This window comes from Copidosoma floridanum, unplaced genomic scaffold (genome assembly GCF_036245765.1).
Source record: "Copidosoma floridanum isolate Cflo_tuat_1 unplaced genomic scaffold, Cflo_Japanese_pri ptg000022l, whole genome shotgun sequence".
NCBI classification, from domain to species: domain Eukaryota; kingdom Metazoa; phylum Arthropoda; class Insecta; order Hymenoptera; family Encyrtidae; genus Copidosoma; species Copidosoma floridanum.
Genome location: NW_028321899.1, coordinates 7,243,949 through 7,261,591, shown reverse-complemented (window position 1 = coordinate 7,261,591; position 17,643 = coordinate 7,243,949). Strand labels below are relative to the sequence as shown.

The following is a 17,643-nucleotide window of genomic DNA, read 5'->3' as shown; positions in this document are numbered from 1 at the left end:
TACTATCTCACTTCCTCTATTATTCTAAGTTTTTGTGGTTGAATTTTGTAAATAGCAGAATTAATAAACATGTGAATTTAATGTAAGCATTTAAAATAATGCTGAAATTATTTATTGTATAGTTTTAAAAAATCAAAATCCTTCTAAACCCATAGAAAATGATTCATTTCGTGTGATTAAAATTTTTCACTGCCATTTATCGAAATAAAATTGAAAATAATGTCTAATGCTTTTTTTTCGCTGTGTTGTATTGCTAAAACTTTTTTTTTGTTCTGCTAAATTCTCCAGTGTAATCTTTTGTAAATTTAAAAATATATTTTTTTCCTCATTTAAGTCGAAAAAAAAAACTAACCAAAAAATGTTTACAGTCATTGGAGCAACAGATATTTAAATAGATCTCAATACTCGTCTTTTAACTTGTTTCGAAAAACAAGAGTCCAAACAGTTTTCAATGCTAATCAGATTCTAGTGTTCGTCACAAAAATAATTGCTTAAAAGAATGTATTAGAGTATCAAAGACAGTATTACTCTGGTTCTTCACTTCAACAAGAGGCAGAGCACGATCGTTAACGGCCCTGCAGTTGTTAGCAAATAGGTCGGATTAGAGGTGATGGCTTCTCATCAAAGCCAGCTGCGAGGCAAGGAATAGGAGTTGGTGGAAACGAAAGAACGCGTTACTATAACGATTATTTATACATTTATTATTTATTGAACTTATCTAAGTATTTAATAGGAAGGATTGCAACTTAAGGACATCAACCGCTACTAAGTTTAGGGCTTGGATCGGACCAACGGTAAATAGCATTAGAGCGGGATTGTAGTAACGGCCACCCAGGTAAGAAGAAGAGCACGACTGCTTATCACACTGCAGTTGTTGATAAATAGGTCGGATCAGTGGTGACGGCTTTTTATCAGAGACAGCTACGAGGTTGGGAGTGGGAGGCGGTGCAGGTTCATCTAATAATACAAAGTAAAAGTAAAGTGTACTTACTACAATAATTATTTAAGAGTAATATATAGAAACTTATCAGAGAAGGGGATTATTAATAACATTTTTTTAAATCAATTAAGAACAATAAAATGGGCACTTAATATTCGGGGACTCTTATTAAATAAAAAATATGTTCTGGGCTTGTATTAGACCTTTAGACTACAGTAAAAGAGCAGAAACAGAAAGGAACTTTATTAGTGCCTTAAATAAAATAGGAAAAATATCACATGTAAGAATAATTGTATTACATATCAAAGTTAAATGAAAAAAAAATAATAATATAGTTTTCATGATGAATAAGACAGTGAGAAATTGTAAGATATTTTAAATGGTTTTAACAAGCATATTCGATTGAAGATGAGCGCATAAATAATAAACGTCTATTGCACAGTTAGTTCTGCCTATCCGACCGTTCAAACCACATCGTTAAGGCTATGGGATTATTCACCCCTCTCTTAGCGTAACCCCTCCGTCGACTCTTGCTTCATTAGGAATTTATCACGCGCTCTTCTCTAGCAGGTGCAAACGGCGATCAAAAGTCAAAAACAATAAATATACATATATGTGTGTGTATATATACATTATAAGGTTGTAATTGTTCATACCACCTGTCAAACTAACCTCATGACAAATCGCCATCCTCAACAATTTTTTTCTAAAAAACTAGCCATTTGTTTGGTAAAAAAATAGTAGCATCTTATTCAGGATAACTTAATCTGTAATAAATAAATTTTTCAGCCAATTTAACCGAGAGAGAATATCCTAAAGCTTTGCGCGGGGTCCTTTACATCAATTTCCATTTATAAAGAAACTGTGAACTGCATCCCGTATGACAAAAAAATCTTTTATAAATAAGGCCGAAAAAAAATCAGTTTATCAAACTTAAAAACGTAGTATATTTATTTCTTGTTATGTTAAATGCATGATACAATGATTGCGGTCTTTGGTTTCCAGTACTATTTAATAACTATGTAATTCAGTAGTGCACAAACACTGTAAGTGATATCAATTAGCTCATACATACCTAAGCACAAAGATTTATTTTGTTGACTGTGATTCAAAATTCATACAACGTTTAGTTACCGTGTGAATACCTATTGAATTGTTTTAGAGTCTTCTGTAAATACTGCGTGAATTTCAACAATCAGAGTACGGATGTAAAGAAAAATTAATTATCTCATTTTTTAACTTCATTTATCTTTAATTTACTACAGTAAAATAAAAAATAACAAGCTACCATGTACGTTGTTTATGAACTACTAGCGGCCTTCCACCTTGGCTTCGCCCGAGAATTACTTAATGGAACACCGTAGTGTGTTGACATGTAATGTCAAACGTTTTTAGTTAAAAGTTTTACATCTTTTGATGACACTTCTCAGAACAAAAATCATCTTATTAAAAACATATTTGTTAGGAATCCATACAGTTTATTTTATTAAGTTAAAGGCTGTGGAAAGTGTAAAAAATATAATCATGCTGAAAAGTACCGTGCATTCCTTAAGCCATAAAATAATCGCTGGCCTTCACAGGCCATTCATTTGCAGTTTCTCCCGTACAATTTATAAGCAGGGTTATATTTAACAACTGGAAAGATTTAAGATTCACAAAAAACATATAGTAAAAAAATTTTTTTTTTTATCTTACAACTGTATTACCACAGCATTAAAGTCCTGCAGCTCAATCGCTACATTTTTTATCGCCACAAAAATATATATATATATATATATTCTACCCACTTAAAAATCTGAAAAATTTAATAGATAACTATGAGCGTTATAGTAAAAAGCTGATCTCTCACTTGATAAATTCTTTATTTATTAATTTTCATGCTGCCTTAATCTCGGTAAATGTTCAGTGTAATTTTCTTGACGCCTAAAAATGTATTCATTAGATGCATTTGAAGTTTTCCTTTCAATTCGACTCCTTGCAACTTTTGGCATAGTTAAGACTTTTGTGAGCCCTAAAGGCTGTTTTTTTCAACTTTATTAGGCTGTAATATATTCTTTGGCAAGGTAGTTTGAAGTCCAAGCACCCTAAAAAGGACTGGTAAGCTTCTTAAGTAAACACTTTCTTGACTGAAGTTCTCCGCAAATGCAATGACCTGTATACCTCAGAGTGATTTTCTGTGACCTGTCATTGTAGCACTACACTCATCGAGAGGGAAACTGCAATGTTTGAAGCTTTAGAGCTGGTTGTAGCGCTCTTTTCCCACGTCTTCTGGTATAACGTCAAAGACGTTGGTATCTAAAGCTTGTAAAGCACCTTTTTTTTTGCAGACTCAGTTGTTTAGGTGATCTAAGGTGGGGAGACTAGTTCGTGATGCTTGCCTGTTGGAGACTGTCTCGTTGGCTCAAGTTTATTTTTCCTTCATAGCTGTTAGCTTCTTTCAGTGCAGACCTTCGAGGGGATCGGTGATTCCTGGTTTCCCAACATTGCGACGAACAAATCCGCTCGTGACGTCTGCCAGTGAATGACTGACTTGGTTTAATAGGGGCCGGCTTTACATAGTCTTTCAGTCGACAAATTTTTTTCGGACATGGTAGTAAAAATATATTTGTTGGCAAGGTAGTTTAAATTTAGGTGGCCCTTCAAAGAATCTATGAGATTTATGGTTAAGTAGGGAACGTTAGTACTTGAAGTAGCCCTGCAAAGAGCCAGTAGTGGAACTTCTAGCTATTCCTTATCATTATTCTTGATGATGAAGAGCTGGTTGCGGGTAGCTTGACTCTTACCCTCGGAATCTTTATGTACGGAGACCATGACAGAGGGAGGTACGCCACTGACCAAAGAATATCTTGTCTTCAGATCGTTCCTCAGATAACCAACCACTAATCATCAGTCAGGAAAGTGGGCCTGGAGAATACCTTCCGTGTAGGATGCCTTCGGGATAACCACTAAGAAGGCAGCTGTTGTGGCTACTCGTACTCTTCAGGGCTGTGTTTCCTGGCTTGCATTCAAAATAGAAAATTCTTTGACGGCACCAGGCCGGATGTTTGTACGGCTACAAAGCTCTGAATTCATGGAGCAGGTTGTGCTCTAGTTAAACGCGTCTCCTAGTGTTTCGCCAGAGACGTTGACGTTAACAATCCAAATGCCTATTTTCTCATGGCACTCGGTTATCTTAGCGATCCGGGGTAAAAATCGATTTATTTCGCTAGCCTATGAAAAAAGAGTGTCATCGGTAGCCAGGATGCCCAGCAGCACGACTAACACCTCTGTGCTTGGTGAGCTGCCAATGAACTACTTCGACAATCGGCTACTCGATGAGGCATCTTAGAACCACTTTTCATTATCTTTGATTGGGGGTGGCTTCAATTTTATCTCGACGCCACCTAACGGATCCTACTGAACGAAAGTGCAAAGCTACCTTATTTTAGCAAAACTTTGTTGCTTTACGCTATTGTTATTATCTTTTTTAAGAAAAAAACTATGCGAAAACCATCTTGGAATAACAATGAATCAGTGTGCAAAATTTCAGCAAAATGGGCTTAGTAGTTGTTGCGATTAGCGATTATAACGGTTTTATTTCTTTATATATAAGCAAGACTAGTGTCTTTCTAATAGGTTTTATCCATAAATCGATCCATTGCTTATTATTTCTAAAAACATGGGCAAGGAATTCTTAAGTAAATAAATATGTATACTCACCTTGCACTAAGTGTATGCTACCTACAAGCTGCCTACATGGTACCGGACTGACATGCCTCGCATAGGCTTAGGCAGCGTAATAATGAAAACTATGTCTTACGGTTTTAGAGGTAGCAGGCTCAACCCAGCATCACTGAAATTTGTTTTCTTTTTTCCCACTTTTACTATTGCACACAAAAAAAAATCATTTAACAATTAAAGATTTTGGAATGAAATCTAAAAATAAAATATGTCATTTGTAAGCAGTTTCGAAAAGCAAAAAAACAGTTAATTATTATGAAGGAACGTATTTTTATACATAAAAAAGTTTATCAATAACATCCTTATTGAGTACAATTCTACTACCCTAAAGCGTGTGCTTTGGAGATCTCCTGTAATTATTCGTAAGATCTAAGTGTAAATATATAACTATTTCACAAATTTATTTAAATTGGTTAACAATCATTGACTGTTAATTTGCTTTCAGAACAAGTTTATTAAATGATAAAATAAGCTTTTAGGAGATCAAGCATCGGTGATTAAGAAATCTACTGTTTTCTAGTTTTTTCGATAAATGAAATAGGCTTTTAGGCGAGCAAGCATCAGCCATTGGAAATCCAACAGTTTTGTAGTATTATAAATATATAATATCAAATATTAGGCAAACTACCATTAGTGATTTAGGACCCAACCGTTTTTTAAATAAATTTATCTCAAAAATGTTATTTTAGGCGATCTTTAGTCCCCAATGCTTGCTCACCTAAGAGCATATTTAATTCATCAACATCACTAAAAAAAAGTTGTATATCTAATCACTGGTGCTTGCTTGCCTGTAAGCGTATTTTATTTATTAAAAACAATCGAAAAAACGGATGGGTTTGAAATAACGGATCTTTGCTTGCCTAAAGGCACGTCTCATTAATAATAAAATATAAAACACAATGTGATTTCAAAACGCCGGTACTTCCTCTCTGACGAGAATATTTTATTTATTTATAATACTTAATACTGTTGGATTTCTAATTACTAATGTTTGCTCACCTGAAAATACATTTTATTAATAAATAATTATAGGAAACACTTGGGCTTCTGATTGACAATACTTGCTTTCCCAAAGCATAGTTTCATAATAAATAAAAAAAAAACAGTCAAAGTTATTATCACCAATACTTGCTAACCTAAAAAAGTATTTTTTCATTAATAACACTAAAAAACAAATGGGTTTCTAATAACCGATGCTTGCTCGCATAAGGGCACGATTTATTAATAAATAACAACAAAAAAACTGTTGGGCTTCTAATCACCAATGCTTGCTCGCCTAGAGGCACGTCTTGTTAATAAATAATAATAAATAAATAAATAACAGTTTGGTTATCAATCACCGATGCTTTAATACAAAATCATCATAAAATTTAATTATGAAATTCATAGTAATAATTCAAAAATGATTCACAATTTGAAATAATTAATTCGTAATTCAGAATCATTTGGATCATGTTGACAGCCTCTCGGGTGGTCCTATAAAATGTTGGTTACATACCTACAGACATAGCTACGTACATCAACGTACAAATTACATTTATTTTTATCTCATATACTATATTATTACTTGATATAAAATTACAAAATTAGGAAGTATTCCTACAAATATATATATATATATATATATATAGCATTACTTTGGATATAATTTTTATGATCTATAAGAATTTCTAGCTACTAATCATAGTATAATATCAACGATATTCAGAAATTAATAAAATTTAGAAAAAAAAAGAAACAAAACTTTTTTTAACACAAGAAGTAATTTACTTATTACATTTTTTATCAAGTTAATGTGATTTGATTCTGAGGTTCAAAATTCGTAGTTTTTATATTATGGCTGCAAAGTAATTAATCTCACCCGAACGGTAGGGTATCTGTATGTTTTGGCTCAAGGTACGTACGTCATTTTTTCCGAAGGTGCAAAGTCGTACTGTAAGCTTGTAGGCATATTTTGTCCCAGTGATCACTTTGCACCCTAAAGCAGTAAAGTAAATTGTAGCAAATTACTTCATCGTAAAGTGAGGCCCAAAGGTGGAAAGTACGCCCACATATAAGAAATAGTAGTTCTCCTACGAGTTTGAAAAGTCTCTGTTTGCGAACCGAGAGGTTTGCGGCCCGAGCCGAAGGCGAGGGATGTAACGAGGTTCGTAAAGGAGACTTTTCGAACGAGTTCCGGAAAACTTCTTTTTCACCCGAGGAAGTACCAGCCTCCCAAAACCATCCGATGGCGGAAAAATACATTTTTACCCCTAGGACGGAAAAATCTGCCCACAGGCCTAAGACTACAATCTGGGCATTAAGCTCAAAAATTTGTCGTTCTTACTCTGGAAAACAACATTTGAAAACCGTATAACCTGGGTATACATTGTATGCCACACACCTATAATAAAAAATATACTATTGTAGCATATTATCTTAGTATGTAATTTTTTTATTTATCACATTAATGATTGCAAGAGATAGTTAAAAATATTAAGAAAAATTATTTATTAATGATATCAAAACTAATTTGTCATCATGCAGTTTATACATTTACTAACTATTATGACGAAAGAGGCAGTATTTTTAATTGACGTGTATACGTTTGTTCGTTGACATATGTATATCATTTTAATTAAATTATCTCCATTGCAAAATGTTGGTATATTTTAAAAATTACTTGTACTTAGTTCTTTGAGACTTATATTAGGACATAAATATCCTACTAAAAAATATCTACTTAGATCTAACCTAAGATCTGCGTAAAGACTTCATCACTTTGAAAATTATTTTAAAAAAAATTGAAGAAAGAGTATTTCATTAATGTATTATACATACTGTTTTTCATTTGGCTATTTATTTTAATTTTTAATGGATTATTTACATTCAAGATTTTCATACATAAAGTACATAGGTTAGTAATTAAACATAACTTTTTTACTTATAAGTCAGGAAATCTCTCAAAACAACTGCCATTTAATAAGCAACCCAAAATTGTGCAAGTTTTAGGTTATGGGCAAGTATAAAGCTGTGAGAAGCAGTGAAGTCAATAGGTATAATAAAAATTGAAAATATTACTTAATTTGAAAAAAATTTTAATAGTAAATAACTTCAATACTAATAACAATTACCCTTAAATGTAAAAATTACAAGCGTACATGTACGGCAAAGACTTTAACCTTATGATTGACTGATGTGTTATTGATTAAATATGTAAACAAAAAACTCTGCCTTGTATGCTAGTTTTTGTGTATGATATTTTTTTTAAGGGTACTTCTTAAAATATAAATGTTGAGCTTTAATTTAGGACTTTTATTTTAAAATGTTCGAAATTTGGATTATAACAATAGATTTTATAGCTCTTAGATACATTATATTTCACCATAACCTTAAACTTGCATGACTTTTTACTTTTGATAAAACTTAGTTTTTTATGGGATAGTAATAGTGCATGTACAGTTTACAAATAAAATTCGCTGTTCTTGGTACAAAAAAGTCGTGTACCAATGCCACTTAAATATGTTTATTAGTATTACTGCCAGATCAGTACACCACTAGTTTATAAGAGTGCTGAAAGGTAAGCAATAGTGGATGTCGTTGTGATGCTGCGATCATAAAAAAACAGTACATTATATTCTGTCTTGTGATTTTCAGTAAAGCATATTCTAATAATAAAGTTTTTTGTGTGCTTTGTAAGTAGGATATTTTTGATAAAAATTACGAAGAGTTACTACGTAACAAGAACTTAAAAAGAAAAGAAAACTGTAGGAATTAAAATGAGAAAAAAACCATTACTTCGATCCACAGTTTCTAGCTAAATAAATCTGAATGGCATTACCTGAAGCATCATTTACTTCTTCGGAGTAATGTTTTTGCTTCTATTTTTGTAGTTTTTTTTGCAAATGATTTGCTCCAAGCTTTTAATTTGTAATATTCTCCTATTGTAGTTTGAATGCAGAAAAACAAGGTTCTCTAGTTTTCCACAAGATGCGTCTTTTAAACAAAAAATAACAACTTTTCATAACTCTTAAGAAATAGTATTGTGCTAAAAATGGAAACAAAAACTTAGACTTAGAATGTCAAAAAATTAGTCTGACAATCCTATACTGATTAAATTATTCAAAATTAAGAAAATAAGGAGTTCAATCACCAAAATGAGCAACAAGATACATTGACCTTAGAATGCCTTTTTTAAATACTGTAAAATACTAAGTTTTAATATAAACTATTATCGTAATGATTTTTGTTTATTATGGAATAAATTAGGCTTAAAACAGTTTTGGTATACAGTATGTTACTCTTACCTTTAGCTTGTCGTCTTCGTTTACAATCAAAGTCCAAACGCCGCCCTTGTAATTTCTTACGATGATGCTATTGCGGAAATTAATTATGTCATTTTAATATACAATGGAGGTAAAATTGAATGTAATACAAACAAATAAATATTGTACTACTCTCTAAAATAACTTACCATTACTTCTTTCAGGTCTTTCGTCTGTAAATGGTGTAATGGCTCTAAGAAGTTCTGTTTAATGTTATCATCTAATGAGTATTTTACATCAGCCATCTGCCTTAAAGATTCACCCATTTCTATTAATGCTTGACCTTGAAACACGATATTTTGGATTAAAAATACTTTAACTAAATTTTTCAAACTGCTTCTTGTATTGTTTCTTTTGAACAATACTAAAGTCATAATTTTTGTACAGATTTGGGCTTATAAAATCATATGATTACAGTATAATATAAACTAAGTTTTTTCATACACTATAACTTTACGATACAAGTAAGAAAGAGACCTTGAATAACTAGATGTGAATTGAGCAGTATTAGTAAATTTTTTATGTTAATCTCTAAAACTACAAGAGTCAAAAAAAGTTTTATATTTTAGTTGTGATTCTTTGTTAATAAAAACTATTTACTAACCATAACTTCGTTATCAGAATATTAAATAAATATTTCATAACTAAGACATATAAAAGTAAGTAATTTCGAATCAGGCTTTATTTCCTTCTTACAACCCAAGTACTTTTATTCTAGGTTTATTACTCGTTTTGGAAGCACTTACTTTGTGCTATTTTTATGCAACTTGATTAAAAATTTATGTACTTCGTTATGATACTTTTAAAATTCATAACCTAGTACCCAGTTAAACAAAATTATATCCAAAAACTAAATTCTTAGTAGACAAATACTCTGAAGCTCTTACATGGTAATAAGTATGAATTACGCTTGATCACAAATCCAAAACAGGAAAATCTCAATAATTCAAAGGATTAACTTGCTGTTCTATTTCTATTACCTTTAAGCATTCAAAACCAAAGCAACTAAGGTACAGAAATCTGACGCACTTAATTGCCAGCGCATTTATTTCCGAAGTAAATAAATGGGATTTAAAAATGCTCATACCCAGTAACCCAACAGATTTTCTTGCTCGAACATTTATGTAAGCTATAAATGAAGCATACTCAACTGTGTACTCCATTCACTTGCTCTTTACTCTTCATAATTAATATCAAGAAACAAACTTGGTATTGTGGATCATGACTATTTATTAACATTTTATTTGCATTAAATCAATACTTCCCTGTTCTGCTGACAGCCTCTTCAGGATGAAAAATCCACAATTATAACAGAATAAGATTTAGTGAAAGTTTAAAAGAAGTGTAACAATTAATTTATTATATTTATACATATTTATAAATACGATGATATACCATGTAGGTGCCAAGACAACACGTCACATGGACATCGACGGTGCCTATAATCTCGTTGACATTTTGCAACAACTTAACTTGATTTCAATAAAAGTCATGTTCTTAAAAATTCAATTGTATGATAGTCTTGAAAAATTTTTTTCTCTAATAAGTCAAACTAACATTTGATGCTTACATTTGAAGGTATTTTGAATTCTACAATTCTTCTAGATCCTTGGTATAGTATCTCGATAAATGTTCTACATCCTAGGTATTGTGCCTCTTTTAATGTCCACTGTTCTCCTCAACGTATATTTAATGTGTGTTCCGATCCTTACTTTTCTTTACCTTCAAAAGTAAGCGTCTTTAAACGTAAGTTTGATTTTTTAGGAAAAAAAGTTTTTTAAAACTGTCATACAATTAAATTTTTCAGAACATGACTCGTATTGGAATCAAGTTAAGTTGTTGCAAAATTGCGATGATATTATAGGCACCATCAGAGTCCATGTTAGATGTTGTCTTGGCACCTACATGATGTATTATTGTGTATATAAATATGTATAAATATAATAAATTGATTGTTTTATTTCTTCTAAACTTTCACTTAATTTTATTCTGTTATAATTGTATACTTTAAATCTTGAAGAGAATGTCAGCAAGACAGCAAAATATTAATTAAATGTAAATGAAATGTTAATATAGTCATGATCCACAATACCAAGTTTGTTTCTTAATATTATTATTATAGATTCTGCAGTATAACAGAATAAAGTAGATTCTGAGATGATAATTACTAGTTACCCAACATTCTATTTAGTCCCAATAACCTTACACGCTTACTTGCTAGCGCCTTTCTTTATTTTATGCATAAATTAATAAGCAAGCTACAATATTCTAGTAACCCATTGTGATTTCATGCCAGCTTTTATATTTATAAAAATTTTTTTTATAATATTGAGCTGCCATGAATTTTAAGGAACATGTGTGCAATTTGTTAATGACTTTTAATATGTATTGAGCATGAGTATTTTTTATCATAAAACATTATTTTTGGAATTAAGGTTTTACAGCCTTATTTAACATTTATACTTACGAAAAAAGATATACTTACAACATTGTCTCCATTGTCAAATAATATGACTGTTAGTTAAAAATATGGCAAGTACCGCTTCAGACTGTGACAGTATCGACGTTACGAAACTGACAGAAGTAAATTGATATTTTCAAATGGATATAGTGGACCGTTATAAATTCTTTTTAATAACAAAAACTAAGTTCTAAATTCATGTTATGCGTGGTTACCCACATTTTGTACTTTTTTTTTTACGGGTACTAAAAATGAATACTTGCACAGAAACTCTCTTGCGTTTGCACATGCACCTAGCAGCTATGCATCTACTTTTTTACTAAAGAACTACCCGAGAATTGTACTACCTCATTGTGCATAATCAGATAAATTGTTGATTTATGTTTGTTGTGTTTGGCACTTGTTAACTATGAGCAGCTAAATCATGTCGTTATTTTGTTTCGTATTTTATCGATTGAAGGATATTGTAGTTACACTACAATGTACTCGTTTCGTTCGTATTAGCTTAAGCGGTTCGTTGACATTTTGATCAAACTATTTTTCAAAATGGTTTTGTTATTCATTATCTGTCTTATAATTTTTATGACTTTACTTGCAGTTGTGATTTTTTTTCAGTGCATTAACTTTAGCCTTAAAGGCCCAAGTGCAACTACCAGAGCTGCTTACTTCCAGTGTTTAAAAACACAAGGACCTAGAGGTTTTTCTCTAACAATGTAAAGTCTACTTACAACAAAAGTCTGCTCACATCATCCTCAAAACCTAGAAGATCTTGACAGTAGCAAGGGGGCTACGTAGTGACGCTGAGAAGTGGTCGTAAACATTCAGGTACCTATCCTTTATCGTCCAGCAGTTCAGAGACATACTTTAGGCATGCTCTGACATTTCAACGATACAGGGAAAATTGTATTCGGGGCTACATTTCAAACGCCAAAACGAAAAGTAGCCCGTTACTAAGTTCCTTTCAAAGCACTCCCTGCTGTTTAAAAGGGTCAGTGCTTCCACTACGTAGAAGGTAATAGTAACCACCGTCATCGAGCTTATTCATCCATCCTTACGCCAAGTTCTATGGAGCCATACGTTTAAAACTTACGCAGATCTTTGCAGAATGTTGTGAAGTGAGTCTTTCTCCAGTATTCACGGACATCAGAGGTGCGAGACAGGTCACGAAAAGATGAGGCAAAATTTGGAGAAAGTTCTGATTTATTATGTTCAAGCGAAAAAATAATATTTAGTACTATTCGGTCATAGATGAGGCACGTGAGGCACGTACATCAAAGGTAGGGACTACCGAGAATAGCGGGGGGCTCAAGAGGCCGGCTTCCCTTTTCTTTTACATGCGCTACCATATCGTTTGTGGAATGAGCTGTTGCTTGCTGCACGAATCTTGATTTAAGCTTAGACCAGCTAATGTTGCCACAGATCTCTTTACGATGGATGTCCAACTAGAAAAGGACAGGGATGACATTTCTAAGACTCGTTTCAATGACTGTGTGTGCGGCAAACTCCATCCTGGATTTATTACAAGAGGTGTTCTATTTTAGGAACAAGCAGTGGGTTACGGTTGGAAGGACAACAGGTGGCACTTAACATAGATCAAGTCTAGTATGGCCCTTGGGAAACCTCTAGCACTAGCCTCGTCAAGTGTATGTAGCAGAACCCTGAGGTATTCGTTCCACTAACTAGAGAATTATGTCAAACTCGCACGATACAGTACGAGATTTAAGTCAAACCACACAAACCCTTCCAGCTAGCGCCATATCCTTGTTCAGATATACATAAAAACGTTATCAAGTACATGTTCAAGCAATGCTAGCAGACGAAATCTTGGAGCCATTATTCTCACCATACAGCTCTCTTATTGCCTTATCTTCCCAAAAAGACGGCATGATTCGTTTCTGTGTGGAGTATGGTTGACTAAATTTAATCACCAAAAATACATCTCAGTGTGTGACCAACGTACATTATATTGTAAAGGACATCAGCATTGCAGTTTATTTATCCAAGATTAACCTCAAAACCGGCTACTCACAGATCACCGTGGCTCTTGACTCAATTCAATACGCCGCCTTTGACAGATGTTGTTATCAACTGCAAATCATGCCTTTTGGGCTAAAGGGAGCTGCAGGAACATTTCAGTGGCTGATGGGTCAAGAGATCCTCACGGGATATCTTGGAAGCTTTTGCCATGTCTACTTGAGCGATATCATCGTATACTCTCACATACAGGAGAAACACCTACGACACATAGACCTCATCTTGATAAGGTGACAAATCCATGGACTGACAGTGGCTATTAATAAATGCTTCTTCATGGTGTCACAATAGATGTATCTTGGACATCAAATTACCACCGACGGAAACAGAGATCTTCTTGAGTACGTTGTTAAATTATGTAGCACACAAATCCCAAAGATTCGTATAGAACTACAGTCCTCTCTCTGGACAAGTGGATGGCTTTGAAAATTTGAACCTTGCTACTCGAAAATCAGCGCACCTCTCACGGATCTCATTAGCAAGGAATGACTATATAAATGGGCACTGAAAGCTCAGGAAGCAATAAGCGATTTTAAAGTGTAACCATCTAAGCCTCTACAATGGACTTGACCCCGCCCAAATTAATTGTACGCACTCCAGACCAATACCAGGGCCCGCGGAATAACGGTCGTCTAGTATCAAATGAGGCTCGATCGGCAGCACAGCATTGTCAGCTATGTTAGGGCTGAGTTCAATTTATGCAAAGCCAAATATCGCAGTAATAAACCAGAGTGCTTAGTAGTGGTCTGGGTTAAAAAGAAATAAAGTATTTTCCTGGAAGATCAACCATTCAACTTACTAACTGACGACAAAGGTCTTACCTGATCACGATCTGCCGAGGAGACTCGGGACAACTAAAAGCGACAGTGTAGTCTTTTTCAAGAATATAATTCTACCATCAAACATCGGCAGAGCCCAAAATAACTAGATGGCTGACTTCGTCTCACTTTTACGATGTAGGGACAACACTTCCACTAACGAATACTCAAGAAACACTGCTTGCACGTGTGTTTTGTATAATCAGGATGTTATTTCTGCTTGACGCAATTCAGAAAAATCAGCTTTAAGACCCACAGTGTCTTGAGCTCAGTCAAAAGATACCCCTAGCTGCAGAGTCGGCAAACCTTACGCTACTAGCAACACAGTTTTTAGCCCATCAGGAGCTTGTTGACAGCTTAATTTGATGTAGCAACGTCAAATGGACGACTGCCCTTGGAAGGTACATGTGCCCCAGGCCATCGTGCTCTCTGTACTTTATGAGTTTCGTGACTCTTACCACACTGGGCATTATGAGATGGAAGAAACATTACGTTGCGTTAAGGACTAACACGACTAGCCTGGAATGGATTCTGGGATAAAACGGTATGCCAGAAACTATAGGCTATGTGCATATTATAAGAGGGCACTCACCTCTTACAATACCATGAGGCCACACTAGCCTAGTCATGCGTTATAGTAGCCAGAATTTAACTGTAGCCTAAAAATTTCAAGATTTAGACATAACATCCGGTAAAATATTTGCATAAACCACAAAAAAATGTGCTGAAATGCTGGAACAGTATTTAATAAATACGGTTACGCAGTACAAGAACTTTTTAAGAGTGATTCTGATAGTAGGGTTATGTTGGATAAAAATAAATAGGACAAAAAGGATGATGCTGATAAATTCAACCAAGCATCATACTTGTACTTCAATGAGATATGTAATTTTAGGGAACAATAATTTCGTAAATTAAAGTAAGATTTCTCAATTATTTCCTAAAAAGTACATACATTCAAGAGCTTAAAGGACTTACTGCTTATTCGTCGGCATAATGCATCGAAACGTGAAGCTCATACCCGACGCAATTCACGTTATGAAAATAACTTCTTCATTCAAGTTCCTATATGTCACTACAAAGATTGTTTTTAGTTTATTACCTATCTGAATTCGTACTAAGTTCGGAATAAGTACTAAGTTGACAGGGTTCTCTTAAGGACTGTATCAATTGTTTTCGTACAGACGCTTTTGCCAAGTATTTGCATAAGATTTTTTGTGATAAGCAGGTTACTTACACACAGTATAGCATCTAGGTTTATACTGACAGTTTAACTTTACAAAAATGTATAGCCTTATTCGACTTATATGCAGATAAGTTTTGCAAAAAATAATTTATTTGAGAGTCAAATTTGGTTGTAGAATAAAAGCAATCTTTATTCTTTAGGCAGAAAAAAAACGTTATAAGAGCGAGCAACTTATCGAACTTAAGTTTTTGAAAAACCATGAATTCATCGTATGAGACACATAACAGGCTTCTCATTTAAATAACTCACAGTGTATAATTTTCCTGTCTTAGAAAAAAGCCGAGGAGCTGCAGCACTATAGGCGCTACGACTGATGTAACGTACATTCACAGCTGCCATAGTGTTCATACAGTGCCTTCACAGTGGCAACAGAGTAGCAGCTAAGTGGTGAACACAGTGATACTATAGCCCTGTGAAAGACAACAGTACAGAAACTGGGCAAGTGCACGGATTTGTGAAATAATGACCTTGTTTTCAAAAGAATGTTTTTTCTAAAAGTAAACAAGATAAAACAACTATTATATGCCAACCTCTCACTGAATAACACTAATCTATGAGTTCTATTATAAAAGTTTTACTAAGTTAGATTACTTGATCACTTTTCATCAAAGAGAAGGAGTACTCTCATGTGACTTCTTTTTTTTCACATATTTCTACTCAACATCACTGCAAGTAGCTATTTCTATTTTTGATTATTTTTATATTCAAATCTGTATGAAAATGTTTTAACATCAATATATTTAAGTGTATGCTACATATATTGTTATCAATAATTAGTAAAATTAAGAAGAGTAGTTAAAACATCCTCGAAGTGTTTACTTGTCCCTGGTTTAAAAGAATATTTTCAAAGTATTTGTATAGTATCATGGATAAGACTCAAGTATTTTTACTGTTAAGGAAGCACTGTCAAATATTGATTGAAGTACAATATTTTAATAGACTTAACTATATTAGATAACAAGTCCCCGAAAATAATCAAGGTAAACAATTGTGGACCAAATGAGCATAGGAATAAAATCATAGGTATTTTACGCCTTATCAGTTTTACACGTTATCTTACAGAAGATGGTGGTTTATTTTGTACTTCGAAAAATTAATCTCCAATTTGTTTCTAAAAATTTATTAAGAAACTAAAAACGTACATAATATTTTTGGCACTTCCAAATATTCATCAGATACCAGTGAGATCTTCACTTAGCGGTTGAATGAATAAATTTGAGAGGTTAAGCACGGGTATTATGTCTATAAACAGAGTACATATAGGTAATTCTGTCGTAACTTGCCCAAATCGACTTAAAAAATTATTCAAAAAAAAGTGGGTTAAAAAAAATTTTTTCATGGTATTTCTACTGTACACAACATCGGTAACAAATATCTAAAGTGATGCAACTACAAGATTAACTAGTCAAAAGTTATACGAAATTTTATAAAAGTCAGTTTTCATCGATTTTTGAATACTTGTGTTTCTTTCTAACACGTGTAGCTAAGCTCCTTCAACAGTTCGAGTGTTCTTATTGAGCTTAACTGAAAGTTGGGGTCAAGACCTATCGATTAAAAAAAATTTTTTTCGATTTTGTGCCTCCATTCAAAAGTTACAGCTGTTTCAATTAGAGCGTAAATATCGCTTATGTGATTTTGGCTAAAATTTAGTATTTCTTATAAAATTACTACAACTTCTCATTCGGAGCATAAAATTCAGAGATTTGTTTTTAATCATTATGACTATGTTTTTACTGTCATTTAAGCCCAGATACAGCCACCTAATGAAGTGCACCACTTGGCTACCAACGTTGGAAGTATCACCACCGTTTTTGCATTCAATTAGCGAAAAGAGGCCAATTGGACAAAACCTTGAGACACGTGTTTTAGCCCAACAGTGATGAAAAACAAGTTTGGCTGAGATTGATTACTCTAAAACGAAAAAAAACGGCACTTTGAGGTGAGGTACGGTCGGAGTGGAAAATTCGGAATAAAATTTTTTAAGTTTATAGTGCTTGCATGACTCATAGACGTATTACAATGACTTATCCACCCATACTTAACTTACTAGCCTCAAATGCAATAAAAAACCTGTAGTTTGTGTACTTACACACGTACACTGAGTGGTTGAATTCCATGGG

At 33.4% G+C, this 17,643-nt stretch overlaps 1 protein-coding gene across 1 annotated transcript in view; it reads right to left on the bottom strand.

Moving 5' to 3' along the window:
- The window catches only part of EndoA (SH3 domain containing GRB2 like, endophilin-A), a 730,848-nt gene that overhangs the window by 388,545 nt on the left and 324,660 nt on the right, over positions 1-17,643 (bottom strand). Inside the window, exons 5-6 of the mRNA XM_089594978.1 lie at positions 9,114-9,247; positions 8,947-9,013 (exon numbers count right to left, since the gene is read on the bottom strand). Coding sequence (XP_089451104.1) covers positions 8,947-9,013; positions 9,114-9,247 — 201 coding nt within the window. The remainder of the gene's footprint in view (positions 1-8,946; positions 9,014-9,113; positions 9,248-17,643) is intronic.